At 40.4% G+C, this 26,511-nt stretch overlaps 2 protein-coding genes across 2 annotated transcripts; both read right to left on the bottom strand.

The window, feature by feature from the left end:
* Window positions 1-1,322: 1,322 nt before the first annotated feature.
* fus (FUS RNA binding protein) lies at window positions 1,323-18,294 on the bottom strand. The gene is given in 16 exon segments (XM_054607504.1): window positions 1,323-2,271; window positions 3,167-3,302; window positions 4,499-4,596; window positions 4,909-5,039; window positions 5,042-5,091; window positions 5,407-5,505; window positions 5,708-5,837; window positions 6,371-6,480; window positions 7,363-7,404; window positions 10,871-10,905; window positions 15,280-15,469; window positions 15,875-16,101; window positions 16,331-16,508; window positions 16,609-16,781; window positions 17,134-17,158; window positions 18,165-18,294. Coding segments are annotated over 16 exon segments (1,677 nt in total). The 5' UTR covers window positions 18,178-18,294; the 3' UTR covers window positions 1,323-2,231.
* A 652-nt stretch (window positions 18,295-18,946) lies between these two features.
* arl6ip1 (ADP-ribosylation factor-like 6 interacting protein 1) lies at window positions 18,947-26,114 on the bottom strand. Its single transcript, XM_054607531.1, has 6 exons — window positions 25,957-26,114; window positions 25,198-25,331; window positions 24,431-24,550; window positions 22,312-22,429; window positions 21,736-21,820; window positions 18,947-20,007 (listed from the first exon to the last, which is right to left on the bottom strand). The coding sequence occupies exons 1-6, from the start codon at window positions 25,990-25,992 to the stop codon at window positions 19,889-19,891; spliced, it is 612 nt and encodes a 203-aa protein (XP_054463506.1). The 5' UTR covers window positions 25,993-26,114; the 3' UTR covers window positions 18,947-19,888.
* Window positions 26,115-26,511: the final 397 nt, after the last annotated feature.

Raw genomic sequence — 26,511 nt, 5'->3', positions numbered from 1 at the left:
ACAATAAAATAAAAATAGAATAAAATAAAAAATAAGAATACAAATAAATATATTGACAATAAAACGAAATATGATATAAAACACAACCCTGCCTTTTTTCGTTTTCATTTAGAAAATATAAAAATATTAATATGTATATGTTTTGTGTTACATCTGCAACCACAACCACAGAGACACCGGAGCCAGCGGCACATCTGGAGGAGCCTAGCCGAGATCAGGCTGCTGTCAGCGGGCTGCATGAGCACCACCGCCCGGTCTCCTCTCTGGTCCTCTCATCTCCGACAAACGTCGGCGCTGTTTTCAAACAGGCTCTATCTTGATAAATTGACCGCATATTTTAAGTCTTAACAACTACATTCTCGCTTAAAAAAATGTTAAAACTAAATTCCGTTACACAACAGCAGCAGTATTTAGACAGTTATAACTGACAGTTGTGAGCCGTCTCTGCCGCTGTCGGCTCTTGTTTGCTGGTGAAATGCATTCTGGGATACTTGGCTGTCCAAAGTCCACACAAGTCTACTCCGATGCATCCTCGATATAATGGGCGGAGCGAGGACACTTCCGGGTATCTGGACCGTACTTGAGCCCGTCATTCTCTGATGCGAACTTGATGTTGTGTATTGGAACAGTACTTGGGCCGCGCTTGATGACGTTTCACAAGTTCACGAGGACACAAGTACAGAGAAGTTCACATATTGAGAAACGGCCCTAGGAGATTTTGTCTCTTGTGGCCGTTAGAGGAACTGCAGCTGAAGACACTGCAGCTTTACGATGTTATAGAAGTGTGCCTGAATTCCACACTAAAATGATTTTAGGACATGTTTGTCTTCAGGAAACAGCTGCACCTCTGGTTTAACTGACAGAAGTGAACCTCAGCACCGTGATCAAATGGTTATAATAATAACTCTTCCACTCTGCATTAAAACTGTGAGGACATATAATAATTAAAATCAGTCTCGTCTGTGAACTTGAACAGTTTGTGTTGAGCTAGCTAACTCCTAAGATCAGAGTTTTGCTGAGCGACAAATAAACTTTTCTACAAATGAGATCATTAAAGATGATAATAAAATGTTTGACATCATCTTCAACATTTATGAGAATTATGAGGATTTAGACTCTTTCAGAATGACCAAGAACACAAACCTAACTGATGTATGAAGCAGGAGGATTTAAAACTTGTTAGACTGACAGACAGCTTGAACAACGAGAAACAAAGCTCTTAATAACCAACTGTTCTTCATGTCTAAAGGTTCTGACATCTCAAACCAAATGTTTAAAAGCTGCATAATAAAAAAGAAACACAGACGCATTGTTTGGTTTTATCAACACTTTCATTTGAAAACCAGCACATGCACAATACAAAAAAACATTACACATAAATAATAAGATGTGAGACTTCTGTCTCAACACAAACATCTTCAAACATCTGCAGAGACACGAGGCCTCATTTACTGGATCATCATCTGAAGTCTAAAATGAAACTGGTAATAAATGACAGGTCTGATGAGTGCTTAATAAATGAGTGAAAGTTAGACAGGAATCTCTGACTGTAAAGAGCAGATAGATTTTCTGGCTTAGTTTCCTGTTGTAGGAGATTTTTCTTTAAATAACTTGGATCTTATTTCCACAGCTTTAGCTATTCGCTGACATCTTTAAGCTGAACATTTACATCAGGAGCCATCACACTGGTTTTTAAAAGCCCAGGTGGAAATGATAACCAAGATTATAATCATCCATTACTCTGTTAATGTAAAGTAGCTCCGACGTTTACAGAGACCAAACCAGAATAACAGCTGCAGAATTCTTGATTTATTCTAATGATTCATTTGTAAATGTTTATATTCATTACTTATTAAAATAGTTAAAGGAGACAAGCAGCAGTTTGTGAGAAATGTAATAATAACGTTGAAACGTTGGCCATCTCACAATGTAAGGTTTTCCCTTAAAAAGGTTGATGAGATGAATTTAATTCTAAATCTGGTAAAAGTGAAACGCTCCTGTAGAGGTAATAGATAGATAATAATGATAATAAAGATAATAAAGTTGGAGAGTTTTGAACTTCCTGATGATAAAACATATGAACAGTGAAGGACGGAGGGGATCTGACTGTAAATGAGGCCTCAGAGAGCAGAAGAACACGTGAAGGCGTCACATGATGGAGATCAAACACAGAAAACAGGGACGGTCACATTTCTCTACACGCTGAAGGAAAAAGGATCAGAGTTCTAGAGTTAGTAGGGACGGCCCCGCCGCTCCTGTCTGTGGTCACCCCTGAAAAAAAAAAAAGAACACACTGATTACATCACCGCAAACCAATCAGCATCGAGGACAGGCTGAACAGGTGTGTGTGTGTGTGTGTGTGTGTGTGTGTGTGTGTGTGTGTGTGTGTGTGTGTGTGTGTGTGTGTTTGTTTGAACAGTGAGGCTTTCACACAAATTACATGCAAAACAAACATGGGAGCGCTCAGGTTTTGACCATGTCATCTCAGGGGAGGCAGTCATGTGACATCATAAATAAATACTTCCCTCCGCCATTTTGTCCTCAGGATTGTTCATCATTTATTCAATTAAGGTTTACTGCAGAGCTTTCTAACTGATGACTTGTTCGGGACGATATGGTTGTATAGAGCTGATTTAGTACGATGTCCTCCTGTCTCCTAACTATGTGAACTAGTTTAAGTTCTGACATCAAACATGGGGACAAACAGCTAAGAAGCTTCACTCTGTAGCTCAGATCTGTCAGGACGAATCGTGAACTTGACCAGAAGTCAGATCAGTTATTTTGTCCCACACGAGTTGATCCACTGAATCCAACATTCACTTTATTGTCCCACATTGAAGGACATTTCGGGCTTCCAGCCAAGCTGCATCCATAAAAACATTCCACATACATACAAAAAATATATAAAAATGGAACAAATACTTAAAATAAAAGATTACCTGGGTGTGAAAATAATTTATAAAAAAGTCCTAATCATTCATGTCTAAATCTGAAAAGGTTCCATCAGGGATTAGAATTTAATTTATCAAATTCAGAATATTGTCATATTGAGAATAATAGTGGAATATTAGCGTCCTTGTGAACGTGGTCAGTGTATTATTATTAAATCTAATAAACGCTTACAATAACTAGATTAAAGGGCGCTGTGTGTTTCAGTGAGTCTGACCTTGAGTCCATCTTCCCGGGGCTGTATCCTCCGCGGTCGCCTCCTCTTCCTCCTCTGAAGCCGCCGCGGTCACCGCCTCGGCCCCTGAAGCCACCGCGCTCAAACCCTCCTCTACGCTCTCCTCCTCCGAAACCTCCTGACAGAACAACACATCTATTATTAATCCATTCACTTATATCAGAGAGAGTGCAGTAAACTGCTTTGATGGGGATTATTTCTCCGGCAGAAAGTAGTTCCAAGATAAACTCTCAAAACCTGGACCACTGAAACTTAAACTACTACTGAATGACAATGTCAGCGATCAGGAGGTAATAAATAGAGTTATCGTGCTACCTGCCTAAATAATGGAATAACAGAAGACAGAACATGGAACTTAAAACACTTTTTTAAAGTGATTTTGACACAGTCAATGCAGGGCAGTGGAGGAGTTTAAACTATGAACCATACTGTGTGTTTTCAAATCCAACCAGGACCAGCAGCAAGGTAAAGAGGTGAAAATGTCCACAGCAGTACATTACCTTGCTGGTAACACATACAAGCACACTTCTAAACATCACTGGGGCGGCTGTGGCACATGAGGTAGAGCGCTTGTCCCGTAACCACAAGGTTGGTGGTTCAAACCCCTCTACCGGCAACATGCCGAGGTGTCCTTGAGCAAGACACCTAACCCCAAGTTGCTCCCCGGGCGCTTCATTGCAGCCCACTGCTCCTCCGGGATGGGTTAAATGCAGAGAAATAATTTCCCCGTTGTGGGACTAATAAAGGATTGATTATTATTATTATTATTACTGTCTCTTGTACTAATAAAATGTGGTATTGTAGCAAGGTAGTTGGAAAAAAATGCATTTTTGTAACTAACTGAATGCCCATCCTCTCAATCCTCCACTGCAAGACTGCAAGACCCAGGTAACATGAGCCGCCGAATGCAAAACCGTGGTGACGCCATTCACCTGTCTCAGAGGCCATCCATACCATAATAACAATATTTTAGGAGCAACAGGAGTCAGACAGGATTGGAGGTACCACAGTTTTCGCGTGTAGAGAACTACGGTGGCCCTTTAGGTAATTATAAAACGTGACAGTCTCTCTCTAGAGTGTTTGGATTGTCCTCTCTGGGCTGCTGTAGAAACATGGAGGTGCAACATGGCGGACTCCGCCTCCAGCTCTCTATGTAGATAAGAAGGACTCACTCTGAGCTAACGATATACACAATGATTCTCAGTGTTAGGTGATTATACACTTATGAAAACATTATGAATATTATATTACACATCTGCTAATAGATCCTCCTAAATTCAACACACTGGACCTTTAACTTAAAATCAGTCCCACCTCTTTCCATGGGGGACATCCCTCCAGCGTCCTCAGGCTTCGGGGCCTTGCACTGGTTACACTCGTTACGCCACGAGAAGTTCAGGTTGCCACAGTTGCTGAAGAGAAAAGTGGAGAAAGTGAAGGGAAATCCCTGAATAACTAAAAAACTAATATCTTTATATTTCTCTTAATAGTTTTAGCTACAACATGATCTAGCAGAGATCTGTATGTTCTATTATAACAAAGCAACAAAACAAGTTTAATTACGAAACTTCAAACACAACAAGTTTATGCAAAACCTTAAATAACAGCTGAGATTCATTGAGATCGTTGAACAAAGAGTTTTAAAACATGACCTTGTAGTACGAAATGTTTTAATCCAGGTCTTCTAGAAGAGATTAATGGAATCACTAAATCACTAAACTCACGGGTTTGAACACTTCCAGTCTCCGGCTCTCTGCTGTCCTCCTCCTCCTCCTCCTCCTCCTCCTCCTCCTCCTCCTCCACCTCCTCCTCCATTGCCTCCGTTGCCTCCGTTGCCTCCGTTGCCTCCGTTGCCTCTGGGAAACCTCCTCCTCGACCTCCTCCGAATCCACCGCGACCCATCGGCCCTATGGAGCACCAATCAACAGGTCAGATCTTCCGTCAGCGTGACACCAGGTGTTTGTGTTTAATGAGTGAAGTTTAAACTAAATTAGACCAGAAGTCCTAAAAAGGAAACTTGAACATTAACAGTTCATCTTCATCTGCGGAGGAAGATCATGTGATACGACTGAAAGCTACTTCGCTGCTACTAAACGGACCTCATGCTGAGACTGTTTCAATCTCAATTTGTCTCAAACGAACCAGGACTTCTAATTAAAAAAATAAAACATCTCATACTGCTTTTTTAAAATACCAACCTTCATGTTCAGAGAACTTCTCACCTCCTCGTCCTCGGCCTCCCCTCATCCCACCTCGGCCTCCGAAGTCGGCTCTGCGAGTCGCAAAAGACACCTTGATAGGATTTCCATTGAAGTCCTTACCTGTGGAGGAAATAAATTAATTAACTTTAAAAGGAAAAAGTATTAAAACTTTTCTAACAGTCCTCTCTTCCTCTCAGTACGTTCAACACTCTCATATTTTAACCAACATACTGATGAACTCTGTCCTTGTTTAAAAGAAAACCTCTTCCTGTCTGAACATTAAGAGTAAATTAAAGAAGCCGGACAAACACCAACATCTCACCATCAAACCAGTCGATAGCAGCCTTGGCTGAGGGGGGGTCATCGAAGGACACCGTGGCCTCCCCCTTCAGCTTCCCCGTCTCTCTGTCCGTGTACAGGTTGATCATCGGCAGGCCTGTCTTCTTGTTGATCTACGAGGATCAATGCACAACGCAGGTCACATGACAGAGTCACGAAACAGAACCATGCAGCTGCAAAAAAGTGTCAACTAGGTACAGATATTACATATTGTGTACATATTATATATATATATATTATATTAGGAGGAACAGAAGAGAATTAAACTGTAGAAAATCAGACTTGTTCAAATTTCACATCAGGTTATAAAGTTATAACCTGATATATCAGTTTCACATTTTCCTGGATGAATTGTCTCAAAGTTTATCTGAATTTAAAGACCTGAATTAGTAAATAAATTTGTTGCAATTTGAGCTTATATTTTAAGAAGTTCTTTAGTTGGTTTGTTTGGACTTCTACTCTTGAAATTTGTCCAAGATCAACATCAAATGTTGATAAAACAAAAGCTTCTAATTTTCAGATTGAACATATTCACTTCACTTCCAGGAACAAGGCCACTGAAGGTCCACCACACCCAACACTACACAATAAATACATGAATAAACTAAACATTCCTTAAACACAGGAAGTGACGGAGCTGCTGTACCTTAATGATCCCGATCTGCTTAAAGAAGTCTGCGACTGACTCCACGGTGTAGTCGTCTCCCAGACCCTGAACGAAGATGGTGTTGTTATCAGAGTTATCCTGGTCCTGCACTGTGGGAGGAGAACAGGTGGAGATGTGAGGAAGCAGCAAGAAAACCAACAGGACAGAGAACATCTCATTAAATGTTATATATCATCTATATGTCTCTGAGCAACAGTAAATGTCTGGTTAACGCAGCATTTACTATTAGTTATCTATCAATAATCTCATCATCTTATAAAACTACACAAACATTGTTCATAGTTTTGAAGTTTGGACTGCTAGTTGGAAAAGTTTAAACTTTGTGAAGGTGTCATTTTGGACTTTTGGTCATTTTTACAAACCAAAAAAATCAATTAATGTAGAAAATACATGTCTCTTTAGCTTCTAATGTTCCACTCTCTTCACCAGCTAAGGAGAGATCAATGAAAGATCATATACACAAATCAAATGTGATATTTATTATCAAGACTCTCTGGACCAGATGAAATGTCCAAATATGATATATGCATGTATGTATTTATCTATTTACTTTATTTTCCATCTTATTATCCTATTTTCTTTTTTTATTATAGTTTAGGTTATTAGTTTTATGTTATATATGTAACATCCACTGTTTCATACATAATAATATATATATATATAATTTTTTTTTTGAAAATTTCCTTTTATCGTGACAACAATCAATTAATGAAATGCTCTTTCTTGCTAAATTTAGAAACTCTTAGAGCTAGTGATGTGTTTTTTTAATTCAGGGTCCTCTTGATAGATTCTCAAGAACATTAACCCTGGCTTTAAGCATCATTATCATAAACACATGTGTATCCTTTCTATATTCTATTTCCTCATGCCCCTTACATATTGAAAATATTCTGTAAGTGGAGCATCTTTCAATGAAACAAATCTAAACACACTGTTGTTGTGTTAGCAGAGCAAAAAGAATCCAGACTCACTGAAGCCGGGTCCTCCATGTCCATGTCCCGGGTCTCTTGGTCCTTGAGAGGGAAGAAAAACAAAACAAAAAAATGAATTGTGGAAAAGAACAAGTGATAAGCCACATAAACAATGAGTCTATTCTTCATGTTCCCAGTAGAACAGTAGCAGTGTTTAGCTTCTAGTCTCTCTGTATGTGGAGATATGTGATGTAAGCAGCTGTTTGTCTGTCATGAAATAAACACCATGTTACCATCCCGTCTGTCCACCGTGTCTCTACTTCACACCGTCCATCAGGATTAACACACTCAGCACAAACAGTCGCTGATGTTATCTTGAAGTCACACAAACAAGTGTATTATTGAGAATTATTATTGCTAGGTTTGTGTGTCTGAATGACCACCACACTTCCTCTCACAGTGCAGCTTTATTCGGTTTGGTAAACTCATCCATGTGTGAGTGTCTGACCCTTCATGCAGAGCCACACAGCTCTTCTCTCATGTTTAAATCAGTCAATGCATTGCTGAGTATTTCTTGAACTCACTATCCGTCATGTCCTTTCACACAGGTATTACTAACTCTTGGGACCAACACCAACATGTTGCAACACCTTCAGCTGACACGGTAATCCATGTCATTAACTCACTGATTCCTCTTTTGTTTTCCACATAGCTGAACAGAAGATTCTTGGTAATCACACATCTTTAGAGTAAGAGCGCCATGTTTGTCATTCTGAGATGTCAGCGTTTTGTTACTTGGTATAGTTACGCACACCTTCAAAAAAACAACTTCAGTGTAGAAGCTTTCAGAGGAGAACTGATCACCTTCAGACATTCTTTGGTTTCTAAGTTCTGTCACCTTTTGCTTCACCGGCAGCTTGATTTACGGGTGATTATGTAACCAACATGTCTTTTAACACACCAGGGAAAAAACCTTCCATCAACATGACGTCTGAACATCTTAAATGTGTCAGGAAGTGGCCGTGAAACCAAAACACTGATGACTGATGATCCCTCTTGACATAGAAGAATGTAGTCCTGTCAGTAAACTGACCGGACTGTTGTGCTCTCGGCATGATGGATGGATGACTCATCATTCACTAAATAAGTTTCCTTCCAAAGGTGACACACCTTTTTAATGTTAACACTGTGTCACCATGAATAATGTGGACATAGGTCTAAAGTTAAAGTTCAGATTTTAAGTTGAATGTCACAGTGATTTAATGTCAAACAGCCATATATTGAATATGCAGTATTACTACTTAAAGCTACAGAAATGGATGAAGTGCTTTCTAATAATTAGTATGGATATTTAAAGAACTGTAAAGGACAATACTTAATATTGCAAATACAAATGGAAAAAAACTAGAGTTGTTCCATGAGGAAGATAAGATCAGCTCAAAAGACCTCAGTCATCATAACATCAGAACCAGCTGGTCTGGGAGCTGCTCTGCTCAGACAGACAGCGATGAACTAAACCAGCTTCACTCAGGTAAACTCCTGTAGCCTCGAGTCGACAACAGAGTCAGAGAAACCCTCCTTCCTCAGAACGACAGGATGGTGAACTCTGACCTCTGTGCCTCACTCTAGCATATACTAACTTTATGCTTTTGTTTGCCTCACAACTGTGACGTTCTGTGTGTACAGTTTACATTTTTAAACACTGAGAAAACTTACACACCAGGCTAATACACACACAGTAAATACTTACATTAAATGTGAAATTTGTATTGCTCATATTTATTGTTTTCTAATTATTATTCACTACACATACCGTTTGTGTTCGTAACAAATAAAACTGTGAATCAACATCTCTGGTGCATTTTATAATGGCAACTAGTCAGATTTAGTTTGGACCCTGCTGCACGTCAACCACAATAATAATAAATATTATTTTATAATTAATGCAGAAAATTACTTAATGTCTAAGTAAAGCACATAAAATACACTGCCTTTGGCAAACGTTGTCCTTTGGTTTGTGAAACACACCCTGTTATCACCATGAACATATTATATGTCCCTGACAACACTAGTTCACCCGTTTATACTAAATAAATACTCTGTAGTTATTTGGTTATCTCTCTGTTGCCACCACAGACCAGAGTGAGCCTTCAGTCACAGACATACACTGTCCTTCAGTAAACTTGTAACACACAATCATAATTATTAAATCTAATGTGATTATCATTCTTTGGTTGCGGTTTATAAGAGCGGGTCATGTGATTGAAGCTTTATTACCAGCTGGTCTATTGTTCCTAATGGTTTACCACCTTATTGAGAAACCACAATCATTCCTGTCATTTAGAAAATGTACCTTATCAAGTTATTGGTACAAGATAATTTTCCACAGTTGTGTAATGAAACCAGTTTTTACCACTCAACCCTCACCTCTGGGAAGTAGAACCGAAACTTCCTTCTACGAGTTTTTATCTTGCTGGTTTGAGGCCAAGTCGCCAGAGATCACAAGTTCTTTTTCATCTATTAACATGTGACACACAACCTGTTGATTCTTCTCTTATCTTGTGTCTTTTGTTGATTTTGTAGCACTACCCGACCAAACACTGCAGGTTTTATGACCCTGAGACCAAAGCTCTGAACTCCCATCAATCAGATTCAAATACCCTCAATATTCCAACACCACAGATATGACAGAGGAGCAGAAGAAGAACATGTGGAGACATAATGAGCCGTTTAACTCCCTCTGCTGGACGTTTACATCACTGAGTATGGGTTCACCTGCAGTACCTGAGATTATTATCCACACCACTTTTACACCAACACGGAACTGATTCTGTTCCAGTTTGTGCACTTATTTTGAACCGTTCCCAGCATTTCAACCAAAGAGAAAATGGTTCAGAACCTGAAAAGTTGGTTTCTAGCTGGAACCCCAAATAATAGCAGGTTTTCATTGAGTTGAAGGGCGAACTGTGGTGACATCTGTGTGGGTGTCATATTATACAGGTTGGAGAAGTCAAGTGAGAAATCCTGTCCAGTGGTCTCATTAAAAGTTGGTCCACTCTTGTTTTTGCATGAAAACTAAATACGCTCCGTCGTCTTGCTGCGACTGTTTACTTCCTCTGTGCGTTTTTCAACGCCCCAAAAGATGACACATCCTGGATAACAATGGTTTCGCTTTAAAACTGGTGGAAACCCTCCAAGAATCCTGATGTGAACCGTAATCCTGATGTGAACCGTCTCAAGAACCGGCGCGGATTTGGAGGAAAAGGGGTCTGAGGGTTCTTACCTGTACGGCTGTGATATGGAAAACATTATTCATCACACTCTACTTGGTAGCATGAAAGTTTTAATAGAAAGTTGGACCTCCTGTCATGTAAACCTCAATAAGCTACTCACATAACCACGTACGTGTTCACTCTGTAATAATCAGTGTAGTAGTATAAATGTACTTAGATTACTTCACCACACACCCACCTCATGCTTTAAGGGAACTGATAACTCCTCCTCCTTTTAGCTTTGACTCCTCAAACTCAACAAACCTTTTTGTGTTTTTGTTTTTTTTGTCACTTACCACCAAACTTATTGAATCCTCCACGATCGCCCATTCTGATGAGGAGGAAGAGAGAAAGGACATTGAAGGCTGGTGCTGACAGCGGTTTCTCTCAGTGGGTTGTGGGTAACCTTCACTCTCAGTCTCTGACTTAACCCCACCCTCTTCAGTCCTCAAGTCCTAAGAACCCCTACTTAACCTGGTTCAGAGTCTCTGGATACACCTCGAGGACAAGTGGCCAGTTTAAAGACCTTGTCATGTTATGTTCAAGTCTTTAATGGACTTGCATGCACCCATTTTATTTCATCAGATAACTTGGTTTTGTGTCAATTAACCAGCCCAAACATTAACACCTTTGATCCCTGGATGGCTGTTGGGTATTTTTATATCTCAGACAACCTCTTTGAGGCTCTTCATGATCCCCTGAACTATTAGTATTTTCATTTGTCATTCTTTCCTTTAACTAAAAGAAAACTATTAACTCTCTGTAGACTTCCCCCTTTTTACAATTCCCCAAATGATGGCTTAAGAGCAGAAAGCCAGCCTGGAGAGAAGGTAAGAGCCTAGGAGAAGATTCAAAGATTGATTATAGCAGAGCATGACACAGAGGGGCGCTGGTTGGGAGGGTGGAGGTAACAGGTGAGAGAGGCAGGTGATGGGAATGTTTAGTGTGGGCGGAGGAAAGGGCCACAGTTTAAACGCTGTTTTTGTTAAGTTCTTAAAGACAGGAAGACAATTGTGAGAACACCGTATGTCTTCAGACTTCACCGTGTGTAGAGGCTCACTGGCAAACGTTTTAGGTGCAATGTGTCAGATGTGGCCAGAATTTACTTTAAAACATTTTTTTATGTTTTGGCCATCGCCATCTGTTTTTTTTGCAAACGATGAACAGAAGTGACCATATTTGGACTGAGGAGGAGTGACGTAGAGACGCCGTATACGTCTCTGGTAGAGACCTGTCAATCAGTGTGTAGCCCCGCTCTAAAGCATACCCTGTTTTATGGTCTATTTGACTCCAAATGGACCATCATTTACTAAATGAACATCATGCTGTATTGAAGAAGACTTGAAACTAGAGATTGAGACCATAAACTCATGTTTACAATGTTTACTGAGGGAATAAATCAAGAGAGAAGTAGAGTCATTTTCTCATAGACTTCTATACAACCAGAGGAGTCGCCCCCTGATGGACAGTAGAGAGAATGCAGCTTTAACACATGAAGCATTGAATTCACTTTTCAGAACTGAAGGTTGACACCTGATATCTACTGAAATTAGCATGCTAATAAGCTAGCCCCAGCCTATCCTGTATTGTATCAAACCTCATCAAACATGAGAGGACAAAGAGCTGCCCTGAAGGGTGGTCATTAATACATACATGGTCTGTGTGTGTTTTAATATTTTGTTTATTGGATTAAATCCAAAGTGGTAGAAACAACAGAATGATTTGTATTTATGTTTTGTCCTCCCTTAGCACCAAGAGACTACTTCAACGGTTTGCGGTATGGCGGCAGCAGACGAGCTATCAGTTAGCGGTTTGCTCTGGCTGAATACTAGTTGCTACAACTAACGCTACGCTAACTGAAGGCCTGTCTCCCGTAGCTGCAACACGCTCTTCTCATGGGGACGTAGTCTTCTGGTGATGAGGAGGACGAAACAAAGTTTTCTTTTCTGCCATTTTGGATGTAATCAAATAAACAAAATGTAACGTAACATGGCCCGTAAAGCCTGTTAAGTGTCTACTTTAGTAGAGTTAGTTATGTTGAATTTTGAGTAATCTTGTCCTGCTGTTAGTAGTTCGTTTTTTTATAACTGATGACTCTTCATTTAGATTGTATGGACCCAGTAGTAGAAGTGAAATGCTGCCCTCTATGTGTTTGGAGCATATGGCCAGATCTTACACACTGCACCCTTATAAATCTTATATATCATATAACTAGTTATTGTGTATTGGTCTAATCTGTTTTAGAGTTATACCTCAACCTTTAGTTTACACTTTAACACTATATAGTTTGTGACTTTTATTAAAAGAACAGACACCAGGTGGGCTAGTTCACCATTTTACATTTTACATCCCCTCCATTCTCAAATCTTAAAAAAATAACTTATAGTTTAACTCAGCTGTTTACTGCTCAGTGCCATCTGCCTGCTTAAAGGAAACTGTGATGACACATTGGGGATTGAGTTCCAGATATTTTAATAGTGGAGATTCAGATCTAATCTGTGATGGGTGAGAGAACAAACAATGAAATGGAAACTAATTCTATGTCTATGAGTTCATCATCAACATCACGAGGTCACAAGTAAGTACATGAAATATTGTGCAACCTCTAAAACAAAAGCATCTACTTACCATACCATTTTCTGCTTCATAGCCTTCATAACATCTGTGTGATTTGTCACTTTTCTGTGTAGTTTATTGGGTTTGTATGCATAATCCCCAACCTATAATTTGTTTCCTTATAACATTCCTATCTTTCTTAATTTTGCACAGAAAACATAGTTTGAAGAGCGGTCTGTTTACTAAACTGATTGCAGATCTGAGCGACACACAAGCAGCCACCATGAATCCATTCTCAACCGTGATGCATCATGTTTAGTTTTCTGTTTTTGTGTTTAACAGAACTTCCTATTAGCAAAAAGATAATTCAGCTGAGTATTGCTGTTGTTTATTATCCTGGAGTTTGAGTGTGATCATAGCAGAAGTTCTGTAATAACAATGGAAAGTTTGGGACCAGAAATGTTATCCTTTGTTGGAGAACGATGGAGCACCTAGCTGGTTTTTGTTTGTATCCTCCCATTGTCTGTGGAGAGTCTGTACAGTTCTGTACACAAGACCACTAACCAGATAAAGACTTTATACACCACCATGCACCATATACAGCCAAATCACCATGGAAACCACCAGCATGTGCTAAGATGTTGTATTCCACTTTAATTAAGGTGTGTTAGCTCTTGTTGTTTCTTTCTGTACAACTTTTAAAATGTTTGCTATTAAAAGCTTTATATTTGTGATGTTGGCAATACAAATGTAACTTACAGGAATGTGAAGTTTATGGTTACATTTCAGCGTTTCACTGATTGCTTCCCACATTTTCACTTTCTGTTGAAAGAATCACTGAATCAAGGGCCTTTGTTCAAATGACTGACCACGAAGGAGGCGTCATGTTTCATCACTAAACTGTCATTTGTGAGATTTCTGACAGAAACAGAGACAGAAGTGAACTTAAAGTCTGTCAGCCAGAACCAACCCAGTGATTAATCCTGGTTCATGTTGCAGCACCTTCATTCAAGGATCCATTATGAATGTTTCATAAAAGTAAATGTTCAATGCAACTTCAAGCTCCTTTCTTTTGTTGTTAATAATCTGAATGTTTTCTCAGCAGCATTCAGCCACAAGGACCTTAAACCCAAACCCTTAACATGATGTCGACTCATTTCAAACACCTTCATGTTTAGAACAATTTCATGATGTGAGCTCTGGGCAGTTTACATTTTCTGATCAAACACACCAGAGATTTAAGCTTTAAACGTTGTTCTCAAGTTGAATGTGTGTTACATCCAGAAGGCTTTCAGATGTATCAGATCATGATATGATTGTATTGTGTTAATTGCTATTTTAAAACAAACCGTAATTTAAAAACAACCTAAAATAGTTACTGGAGGTTCTGCTTCACACTAATGAATAACTCATTCCTGATTAAATGCACAACAGGGGAGCAAATATTCTTATTAATATTGAGATATAGATTTCTTCCATACATTTCCGATACCATACCACCAAAACTAAGCCTGTTTTGAGTTTTTAAAAAACAATATTAGAGATACAAAACAATAAAAAATGGATCTGGATGACATGAACACTCGCCTATTGATGATGCATTCACCTTATAAATCAGAACACATTGTTTCTCCCTCTGTTAGAATGCAGTAGCAGCTTTTATATAAAGTAGCAAGATCATTATTAGAGATTTTTGCCCTTGTATTATTTTGAAATAGATCAGAACTGATTTTCTTATCAGGATCTGCAGCGCAGGACTCAGACTCTCTCTGTCCTCAGTTTAACTCAGGAAGGAACTTTTAATAAGTATGTGTTCACCTCAGAAAAGTGCATGTATGACATACTGCTATTAACACAAACCCTAGATCTGTGCAGCTGTCACTGCAGACTGAAAACGTAAGAATGGCTTTGTGGCTATTTAAGAACCCCTGAGACTGATTTTCCTCAAAAGCATGTGTGAGGGGACACAGCAGCATGCTCCTCTCTACTTGCTTTAGCAGGTAGCTACAAACGTGGAACAGAACTCTCTCTTTTGTTCCACGTGTAACCTCAGGTGAGGAAACCCTTACATGCATCCCTGTACTCGGATTTAGAGACCTACTGAGACAGGACATGACAACATGGACACTGGATAGTTTTAAACACTCACCCCATTCCTCCTCTTCCTCTTGGTCCACCTCGGCCACCTCGGTCAAAACCACGATCATATCCGCCACCACCGCGGCCTCCAAATCCCCCCCGTCCTCTGCCGCCGCGGCCGTCCTGCCCTCCGTAACCTCCGTCAGGACCGCCGTACCCTCCACCTCCTCCACTCAGCGGTGGGCTTTCATCTCCATATCCTGAGAGGGAATTGAGACAATCAGATGCCAACACTTTGTTATAAAAACTGTCTATGTTTGATTTATTTGTGTCTCTGAAGAATGTGTAGCAATGCTTCACTGTAGACACAGTGTATGTGGAGGTTAAAGGAATTTGAGATGAAAAAATTACATTTAAAAAACCCAACAGCAACATTTTCTAGAAATAATAACCCATAGAACTCACTGTAAACCATTTTCTTTGGAACTCCTTTTCTACTAAAGAAATAGTCCCTGTGAACAGTGTAAGAGGTCTAAGGATAATCCATAAGTACGTCAGGTACAACTTTGTCCCCTGTTGAGTTCAGGTTTACTTCTTTTCACTTCGAAAACTAAACTAAACATACAACTTAAACATGAAAAAGTGAATATAAATCCATCCCTGACCTCCACCTTGACTGTACTGGCTCTGCTGGCTGTAGCTCTGTGGAGGGGGTGAGCTGTAGCTCGGAGGCTGGTTGTAGTGACCTCCTCCGTGTTGGGATGGCTGCTGGTGGCCCCCCCCGCTGCCCCCATAGCCACCAGTCTGACCTCCACTGCTGCCGTAACCACCTCCACTCTGTCCACCGCTCGGCGGCTGGTTGTATCCAGAAGCCTGAGAGTTTCCTTCATAGCTGTTGAAGGTCGTGAGTAGAGAAGAGTTAGAAAGCTAAAAACTTTTCCACAGAAAGAGAAACAGATTTTATCCTTTTAGACACGTCATAATTAGCATTACAATTCTTAAATTATGGCAATAACTTACAAAGCAGTATTTCTCATAATTCATCCTGCATAATCTCTCCTTGTGTCCAAACGGGGCAGAAGTAGGTAAATAAAAAGGTGTAGAAGCTGAAGGTGTCTTACCCTGCGGAGGATAAAGACGGAGGCTGCTGCTGGCTGTACCCAGAGAAGGAAGACTGCTGATTGTAGCTCATGTTGGAAGGCTGGTTGCTGTTGTTATAACCTCCAGGGCTATAGGACTGATTATAACCTCCTCCACCTCCACCACCTCCACCCTGGTTAGAGGGAGGAGAACCGTATCCTACAGGTAGAAGACATGAGACAGGACATGGAGTTAAAGTTAGCTACACCACATTGTGTGACTAGATTCCTGAGTAGAGTTGGACAGAGTCTTCCTCTACCTGACTGGGATTGGCCGTAGCTTCCATACCCTCCCTGGCTGTAGGAGCCGGGGCTGCTGTCGGAGCTCTGGTTGTAGCCGCCGTAGCCCTGCTGGCTGTAGCTCTGACCAGACGACTGACCATAGCCCTGGTTAGCACCGCCACCTCCACCTCCACCACCATAGGACCCAAAGCTGGCAGAGGTTAAAAAAGACAAAATGCTCACACAACAATACACACACCAGATTAGGCATGGTTTCCCATACTTTTCTTGCCTTGAATCAAATGTAGGACCTGATTTTTATGTCCCAAAAATCGATATACGTTTTCTATTGAATTAAATTCTATTTATTTGTAAATGTCCAATATCACAAATTTACTTCATTGGGCTTAAAATCTGTATATCATACAACATCCTCTGCTCTAGGTGTTTATATGAGAGTGAAGGGAGCTCTTGATGTAGAGAGTATATATATATATATATATATAAATAAACAAGTCAAGGTTGCGAAACTGTAGTCTGTGATTGAGTATTACATTACTTACCCCTGGCCAGATGATTGAGAGTAATCTATGGAATAAAGAAAATGGAGTGTTAATGGAAAAACAAAGATTTTTAACAGTATAGATCTAATAAGGTTGATCCAAATAATACCAAGCATCCACACTTGAATCACCCTCAAAATGTAATTATGTTCCTAGAAAAATATATTGAATCATTTGGTTTCTGTTTGGCAAACGTGTGCCGCAGTCTTACCCAACAGAACTAATACAAGACATGTTTAATTATTCGGTAATAACGAAACAATATCATCTTCTGACACATTGATACAATGGGAGGATAAATGAACCAGCAGCTTCATTAGGTTACAGCAGAACCTGACAGAATATGTGTTTGAGTGGTGTTTAATGTTAATTGCCCTTTAGTTGTGTTTGTTTCATGAATTACAATAAGACATGTATTAAGTGTTGGAATGCAACTTTCTAAAATAAAAAGGGAAACATGGAGGTGTGCTATTTCCCAAAACATTGAGAACCCACAGACTGCATTTAAGAAGAGACACATGGAGGTGTTGTTTCCCCAAACATGGAGACACATGGAGGTGTTGTTACTGGTTTTACTTGTCTTGCCTACTTGAGATCTAAATGGTCCCTGAATTAAAATAAGTTGGACCCCCTGATATAAAGCAGACCCGGCGGTCTGTGCTCTGAGAGGCCGCTGACAGCTTGAACTGGGTCAGTAGCACAAGCGACCAAGCTAGCTTATAGCAACGTAGCCGCTAAGCTAAAAGCTAGCTGAAGACACCGGTAGCTAAGTTAGCATTGGGGCAACAACGCAACTGGCTAGCCGGCAGGTTCTCCTCCAAACGATGCCGTGAGAAGTCCCTCTATACCCAAACAGACCCACATGTGAATAAAAACACCTTTGAGCAACAACGTCAATTTAAAAAGATGTGATTAGCAGCTAGCTAATAGCCACCACTGACCACTGACAGTGCTACTAGCTAATCACCGGTGACGTCACAGCCTAACCTTCAAACGTCGCTGCAGTGATTCTCCAGTCCACGTTCTCTTACCGTTAGACGCCATGTGCACGAGCGGGACACGACCGTTAACGTTCAGTTGATCCGATCGAACGGTGTGTGTGCTGAGCGGAGGAGAAGGAGGACGAGGAGGAGGAGGAGATGAAGATGGATGCACCGCGAACACCGGCGTCCCTTTAAACGTCGGTTCCTCCTGCGGCCGCACGGGGGCGCAGGAGGACGTCTTAAACAAATAGTCTCATTTTGATAATAGAATTAGGCAAATAAAATGTATTTATAGGGCACGATTCAGACAGGAGGTCGTTTTAAAGTGCCAATTAATAATACATATATATATATACACACACATATACATATATATACATATACTACGCCACAGTGGAGAGCATGGTAGTTCTCCAATCAGAGGGTCGGTGGTTCGATACCCAGCTTTGGCAGTCGATGTGTCCTTGGGCAAGACACTTAACCCCAAGTTGCTCCCGAAGGCTTGCCATCGGTGTGGACTGGATGTTCCATGAATGTTAGTTAGAGTCTGATGGTGGCACCTTGCATGGTAGCCTGTCATCAGTGTGTGAATGATATGTAATATACTACTGATTGTAAGTCGCTTTGGATAAAAGCGTCTGCTAAATGACTGTAATGTAATGTAATATATACATATATACACACACACACATATATATATATATATATATTTACACATGCATACATATTTACACATACATCAAGTGTTTTTTCCGGTTGTTTTTTTTTTTAAACAGAGGGATTGACAGCCAGCCAATTGAAACAAAGAAACCGACAAAACACTGGTAAAATTAATTTAAAGCAAACTTTATTCATTTTCGTAAAGAACTCCAATAAAGACAAAAAATGAAATGAGTTGAAAGACGGTAAACAAACCAGAAAGGATGAGATTGAGGAGGAAAGAACACATAAATAACAGAAGAGGAGGACTGACAGGACAGAGTGAAGGAAATACATGTCGGTCTATTTACACAGAGAAACCCCACACCAGTTACACACTGTGGGGTTTTAGAGAAGAGCTAATAGACCAGAGTCCAGCTAGCAGCAGTACAGCAGTAGGCTTATATCTAGAAACAGTTCAACTCCTGACAAGCTCAACTTTAAATCCAGTTTTGTTTCAGCGTAATTTTTTTTTTAAATACAACCAAAGCTGAATTAGCAAAAACTGGAAAATTTACATGACCTGTGCTAACGTGACAAAAACTGTCCTGAAAAAAAAGAAAATAAAATACTGTGAGGAATCTATGAGGGTTAAAATGATGCAGTAATGCTACAAAAACTGCTCAGTAGTCACTTTGTCTAAGTAGAGGGAATGGCTTAAAAGCATTACTGACATCTTAAAATGAAGCACACTCAAACTAAGAAACAGAAGGGAGATTTAAACCGTGTACATGGCAGGGGGAGCGTGTGTGTGTGTGTGTGTGTTGCTGAACTTTTCAGTGCTGTGACAATATTAACATAACCTTCATGTGATGGATGCATGCATGACAGGTAAGTTCAAAGAAAAAAAAAAAAATGGGTGATGAGGTTTCAAATGTCAAAAGGTGGAGAGAGAAATGAAACTTATCCAAATTGTGATCAAAATAAAAAAGTGCGTCCTGCTCTGTGGCAGAGACCGTAGAAGCAGGAGGCTTTTCTCTGCTCTCCTCTCCCTTCTCTTCTCTTTAAACAACTTCCCTCCACCTTCCATTTCCTGTCGTGGTTCATCTTGTCAGACTCCTCCACACCTCCGTCTACTCGTTCTTCTTCTCCTTCTGTTTGAGCAGTTTGTTGATCTCCCTCTTGGCCATGGACGCGTACTTTGTGATGACACCGTGCTGGTTCAGGCCGGGCAGCAGCAGCAGGAAGCTCACTGCAGAAGAAAAACAATATGAAGGAGTCAGAATTTTAAGAGCGGCACAAGTTACACTTTTAAATCATGTGGTCCAAAAACATGGCCATTTATTTAACAAAACTGTTATGTATTTATTGTATTGATGGTAAACAAAAACTTAACACATGCCAATATTCCCATTAAGAATTAAATCAAAATAACAATGTTTTCTTTCAATTCTTAAGCTGCAATTAAAAAATAAATAAAAAAGTATTATGTAAAATAGTAAATTCACTTATTAAAACATTTTCACCCAGAGCAGGTAATGGTCACACACAGGGGTTCTCCACCATTGAAACTTAAGACCAACTTCTGATTGTTAAAGTCAGATTACCACCTTCCCAAATAAATTAGAAAATATCAGTAGAAAAAGCTTTTATTGCTGCAGGGTTTCTCCCACATCCCTTTTTTGTTTCAAAAACAATTTTGTGTCACTGTATCAAAGGAAATGTTAGCTAGCCAACAGTGAAAACACTTTGGTCTCTACCTGATGATGTCTTGTGAATGAGGTGTTATTCAAAACGAACTGGTCATTGAAACTATGCTTTCTTTAAATTCCTATGTTTTTTTTCTTGGGTGAATACTTCACCACTATTAGATAAAAATAACTAGCTTTGTAATTACCACTGTTTTTTAAATGTAATCCAACTCTGGTACCTCTTTGGCCCAATAGATGGCCTCAGGAGCAACCTGATCTGAGGTTAAAATAAAGAATGCTTTGTTGTTCAAGAGTCGTGCGACCTCTGAAGTTATTTCCAGTCAGATGGATCCTTGACATGTCTCAGTTTATGTAACCGAGGATCATTTCCTGTAAAGCCTGGTAGAACTGCTGATTCACCAACTGACACTCCACCTGAGGCAGCGCTGTGAGGGTGACAGGAGGGTTTGTCCCCAGAGATGATTATTTCAAGTTTCACTGCACTTTTCCTCCCATTTTGGTCTTAATCTACAGCAAAGACGGAAGGATAAATAACTTATGTCATTGATAGGAAAATAACCGGTCTAATTTCATACAGTCTGTTGCCTCAGGGCTTCAGGTATTGATCTGCATTACTGCTGCAATTCTGAGACACAGTACCAGGAAGCCTGCTGATGTTGGGCGGGGCTCAGGAGACTGGGTGTACAAAAACACTTTCCACATCAGGGGCATTGCAGATGTTCAACTCCAGAGTTACAATATTCATGCAAACGACAGCCACTGAAAGATTTAATGCTTTAAAAAAAAAATCTACATTCACACGCACAACGTAGGATAACATGCGGCGGCATTTTGCAACCGCTGACAAAGACAACAACGATGACTTCCTGTTTCGAATCTGTAGTGCAACACAGCAGCCACACTTAAAGGGAAAAATGCAGCTGAAGACTAAGATCAAAAAGCATTTCCTGACTTTGGGTAGATACATATTCCAGATAAACCTCTCATATCAATGGATTTTATTTCTCATTCATTCAATAATAATAATAATAATAATAATAATAATAATAACTTAACTTGAATAAAGGAGTAAAAAAACAACAACACCTTTTTCACCCAACACTATAAAAGCTCCTCCACTGTCAAAGACTAATACCTCTTTGAAATGGGCTGTGTGAAATAAGCTCATTGCCATGGTAAATATTTGTAATACCGCCAATCCAGAAAATAAGATGAATGACACGGGAGGATGTACACAGTATAATTACTGCATGTTGTAATATACTCACCAATCAGGTAGGTGAGGAACAGGTTGTGCACCTGCTGTCCGATCCAGGCCACTGCCAGCAGGCTGCTGATCACTGAGGCAAAGTACTGTGGAAAGCAGGAAAGTCACATTAATTTAACACACAGCAGTTCAGCGACTCAACAAAACTGCATCGTGACTGCACAAAGAGCAGAATCATTACGCACATTTATTTTTATCAGCCGAACATTCAGTGTCATTTTGAAGAAACCAACAAAGGGGCCAAAGAATAAAAAATAAAAAATAAAGTGATTTAACAGCGTGTCCAATGGTGTTAAAGCATGCTGGGAAAAACCCAGTTATCACAGCCTTTAACCCAGTTTGAGGTCTGCTAAGTGGAGCAGCAAAGCCAAATCAGCTGAGGATATTTTTATCTGGAGCAGAGAAATCTCCCCATTGTGACAACCAGATCAGAGGCTCCATTAACTGCAGCATGCAGCACTGCAGACAGCAGTAAGGCTGATGTCTATAGTGCGTTATAGAAAACGTTTAGTGACACATTCAGCTTATTTGTGTGTGTGGGCGAGAGAGGGTCTGATGAAACTTTTATATTGTCTACCATTTTGGGCTTCTCCTCCTTGAGGGCACAGAGACGTTTCCACCAGCCAATGATCCGACGCTGCGTCTTCACCAGGTTACCACAGATCTCATGGAAACGCTGCTGCTGCTCGGTGGTCCTGTTCACAAGGACAGATAGAGGACAAGGAGGTGACTAAAGACACAAAACAGACTGTATGCTTGCAGAGGTTTAGTTTAGTTAAAGCAGACAAAAAGACATTGACAACACCTCCTAATCTGGTCATCAAGAGGAAGCCGATAAATTCAGTGTGGTTTGTCACATCAAGACAGTTTCCCTCACTTATAACCGATAGGTTAAAAGGGGAAAGAGAAAAAAAAAAAGTTGCAAAATGTTTTAGTTCCCTCATTCAAGATGACTGTAGAGCTAGTGTTGCATGGACTTTTATAACATGGTCAAGTTCAGAAAATAAATCCTAGGTTTAAATCTTTTTTATTTTATTTTTTTTAAACAAAGGCAATCGTCCTGACTCAAATGTGAAAATGTGATGTTTTTTCCCCCCAGTCTTATTATATTAAACTGCTTAGATTGGAGTTCAGGTCCATTGATCGGACTAAACAGGATATCTAGAGATGTAAATTTCGTCTCTGGGAGAATGACAGCCTGATTGAACCACTAGCCCAATACCAAGGGAAGAACACTTGTGCTTTTGTGTTATAGGGATGCAAGACTACAGTATTCAACACTGACAAGACAAGACAAAGACCTGAAAGGAGGAGGGGAGCTGGAAAAGTGGCCTTCATTTTCTGCTTAGCCATCGTCCCCTATTTCTGTCCTTGTTGTCAGGGAGCCAAACAGACTTTGATAGCCCCGTTAAAGCGTCCCTCTCTGAGACACGGCTGCCATCGGACTCTGCTGGCTCGTGAAGCTGCAGGTTCAGCAGCATGTTCTCAAAAAATCTGGATCAGATCTACAGATAAATAGCTTCTGCTTACTGGCCTACATCTAGAAATACAAAGCTGCATTTTAAAACACAGGCATGTGACTTATTAGTTCCCCCCCCCCCCGAGTTAGTTTCCTCCATAGCTAAGACCCGACAAAACAGACCCCACTGAATGCAAAGTGTAACATGTTAAGACACCATGAGAACTCTTCACTTAACCATTTATCTTAAAAGTGCATTCAGTATCAAGCTGAACCAACAAGTCTGCTGCCTCAGTCTGTGGAATGTGCAGCAGTGCAAAGTGGTCCGGGTCATGCCCTGCTGATGCAGTGTTATATATTGAGACGCTGAAGATGTCCGGTGGAGGACAGACGTCCAACACTCTGTGCCAACTGCAGGCTGTTACTCTATCCTGTCCTGGTGTCTGGTTGTCACCGTCAAATACACACAGCTGAGAGGAGCCGTTCAGTACTCACTGTGTAATGTCAAAGCTCCATGAAACGGTTGGACACTGTCTAAGGCAGGTTTCAGGTGACATTTAGACATATTAGGCAAAAAGAGAGAACCCCCCCTTTCCCACAAACAGTGAAGAGGATCTTTGGTTCAGATCAGCAAGAAAATCTCCCAACCACTTTGGTTCCAATTTAATACCACCATTATTAGTTTTGCCCCCAGCTACCAACAAGAAAGCAAAAAAAGCCCAAGTTCCAGCCCCAGCTTCGTTTACAATAGTTGCAGTCTTACGTTAACTATACAACTCTTTCTCCTCTACATGCTCTTTAAATCTAGTTGTTTTTCAAGCTGCTTTACAATCCTTGCAGATATGATTGTATGCAGCTGCTAGAATACAAAATAATTAGTTATTCAGATTACAATGAGCTATTGCACAAGTAGGATTTATTGCCCATTTTACTGCTCATATTGAGTCAGTGGGCAGCCACCAGGATTTTCCATTTTGAAAATTGGACACAAAAGAACAATAACATCCCAGTGAGTGGAACATTTGTCCAATCTGGTTCAGGATTGGTTTATGTTGATATCAAACAGCAGTGCATAACATTCCTTAATAGCACAAAATATAAAGGAAAGTGGCTTGAAAGCCAAACAATTATTATTATTATTTTTTATTTTTTTAAAAGGTAGGAAATAAACACAATTTTGGCCCCTAGGGAAAACTCATTTAATTTTTCCCCACAAATGTGACTTTCATGCTCTCACCACTTATTGGAGCCGAAGACTCTGGGTGCAAGGGTGGGCACCAGGTAGTCTGCTAGGCAGAGCAGCATGACGGCGCAGGAGAGCCCAGTCAGCACTGATGGGTCCAGATAGTAAATCAGCCTGAAGGAGGGAGGAGACAAAACAGTCAGTCTCATTTCAGGTGCTCACAGTGGAACACAGAGCATTTTAAATCATCCATGCAGGAATGCAGAAGTCTGTTCACATTCTCTTCTCCTTAGCTTACAACTGTTTCAATGCAGTTGCTTGTTGGGATTAAAAGATTCGTGCACATGTGTGCTGGAGCTGTAATATTAAAAAAAGGAAATTGCAAATGCTGCATTTAGACAGACTGAAGTGATTGAGGAGAGTGTGTGCATTTGGGTAACATTAAAAAGGAATGCATTGGGTTAGCAAAAAGGCACCCAGCAACCTAACAGAAAACAGTCCAGTGTTCTAGTCTGTATTCTTCAACCAAGATGGTATTTAAGAATTACTGACAAACAAAAGATTATACCTAAACTCATTTTTAGGTATTCTAATCAAATCTAAGTGGTTCATTCTTCAGGCTTTGTGTGTCAAAAGTGTGGGAACGCTTACATAACCTTTGAATCAGAGTCTGAATCAGAGTCTGAACCAGAGCAGTTCAGTTAACGTTGATACTTCTTGTTACAGTTTCACTGCTGAGGGGAGGAAATGTGTGCAATGACAACTATGTTCCAATCTGTGTGTGTAACCCCCTGACACAGCAGGCAGTAAAATGGGCTCACATGAAAATAATGGTGGTGGCACCCATCAGGGCTCCAGGGAACCAAGGCTTCTCCCAGCGCACGACGCGATCCCCGGCCAGGATCACCTCACCCCAGCCCTGCAGCTGCTCCTCCAGCTGGGCCGTTTCCTGAGCCTGAAACACAAAAGTATACACATTACAATACAGACATTATGATGACAGAATTTCTATAATAATAATAATAATAATAATAATCAGGAACAGGGGTTGACTGGAGAAGCCAAGCACAGTTTCTCAGGGGAATCTGACTGTAAAATCATTGCAATATCCACTCTAACCCACATTGTGCATTCACCTTAGACCCTTTATTAAGAGGGGGATTTAATGAGGGTGCAACAGTGACAATAGTTTAATTCTGCTATATTTCAATGTGTTTTTAACAATATGTTCTGAGTAGACTTGTGGGTGTGGGTGCCTTAAGCGATAAGCAAGGCACTGATAACGGTCTCACATGCTGCTGATATGACTCTGCACTATGCGCCCTAACACAAGAAAAGGGAAATGACTCGCGTACATCACGCATTTCATCTAGATGCGTGGAGAGGAAACGCCAGCACTCGATGTCAGGGTTTTAAATGGTCGTTAGCACGGTTACCACGGGGTAAATGTCTCCTGACGCCTATTCAGCTAACGCTAGCTAGCTAACTGCACAGCTAGCTAGCTAGCGTTAGCTGCGGTCACAGCCTCGCAGCGGCGGATAAACCCGCACGTTTGAATTCAAAAAGCCGTTGGTACTCACCAGCATATTTGCGCTTTTGTTATCGCCTTCAGCCATCGTCGGTTAGGGTTCTACTGTGGGTTTCGTAATGTTCTTTAAACAGGTAAACGGCCCCGCAGAGCAGCAGCACGCACGCCTTCTTTACTGGCTTCAGCGTCACTAACTGTCGGATTCAAGCAGGATGTATTTATGTCAAAATTTGCGTCAAAATCAGTCGCGGTGCATTCTGGGAAATGTAGTTGTTTGTGTGTGTGTGTGTGTGTGTGTGTGTGTGTGTGTGTGTGTGTGTGTGTGTGTGTGTGTGTGTGTGTGTGTGTGTGTGTGTGTGTGTGTGTGTGTGTGTGTGTGTGTGTGTGTTCACTCCTTACACTCCCACATTATGCACATACAGTACCAGTCAAAAGTTTGGACACATCTTCTCCTTCAATGGTTTTTCTTTATTTTTTATTTTTTATTTTTTTCTACATTATAGATTAATATTGAAGACATCCAAACTATGAAGGAACACATATGGAATTATGTGGTAAACAAACAAATGCTCAACAAACCAGAATATGTTTTAGATTTTAGATTCTT

The sequence above is a fragment of the Anoplopoma fimbria genome, chromosome 11 (assembly GCF_027596085.1).
Source record: "Anoplopoma fimbria isolate UVic2021 breed Golden Eagle Sablefish chromosome 11, Afim_UVic_2022, whole genome shotgun sequence".
Classification (NCBI taxonomy): domain Eukaryota; kingdom Metazoa; phylum Chordata; class Actinopteri; order Perciformes; family Anoplopomatidae; genus Anoplopoma; species Anoplopoma fimbria.
This window is presented reverse-complemented; position numbering and strand designations above follow the sequence as displayed.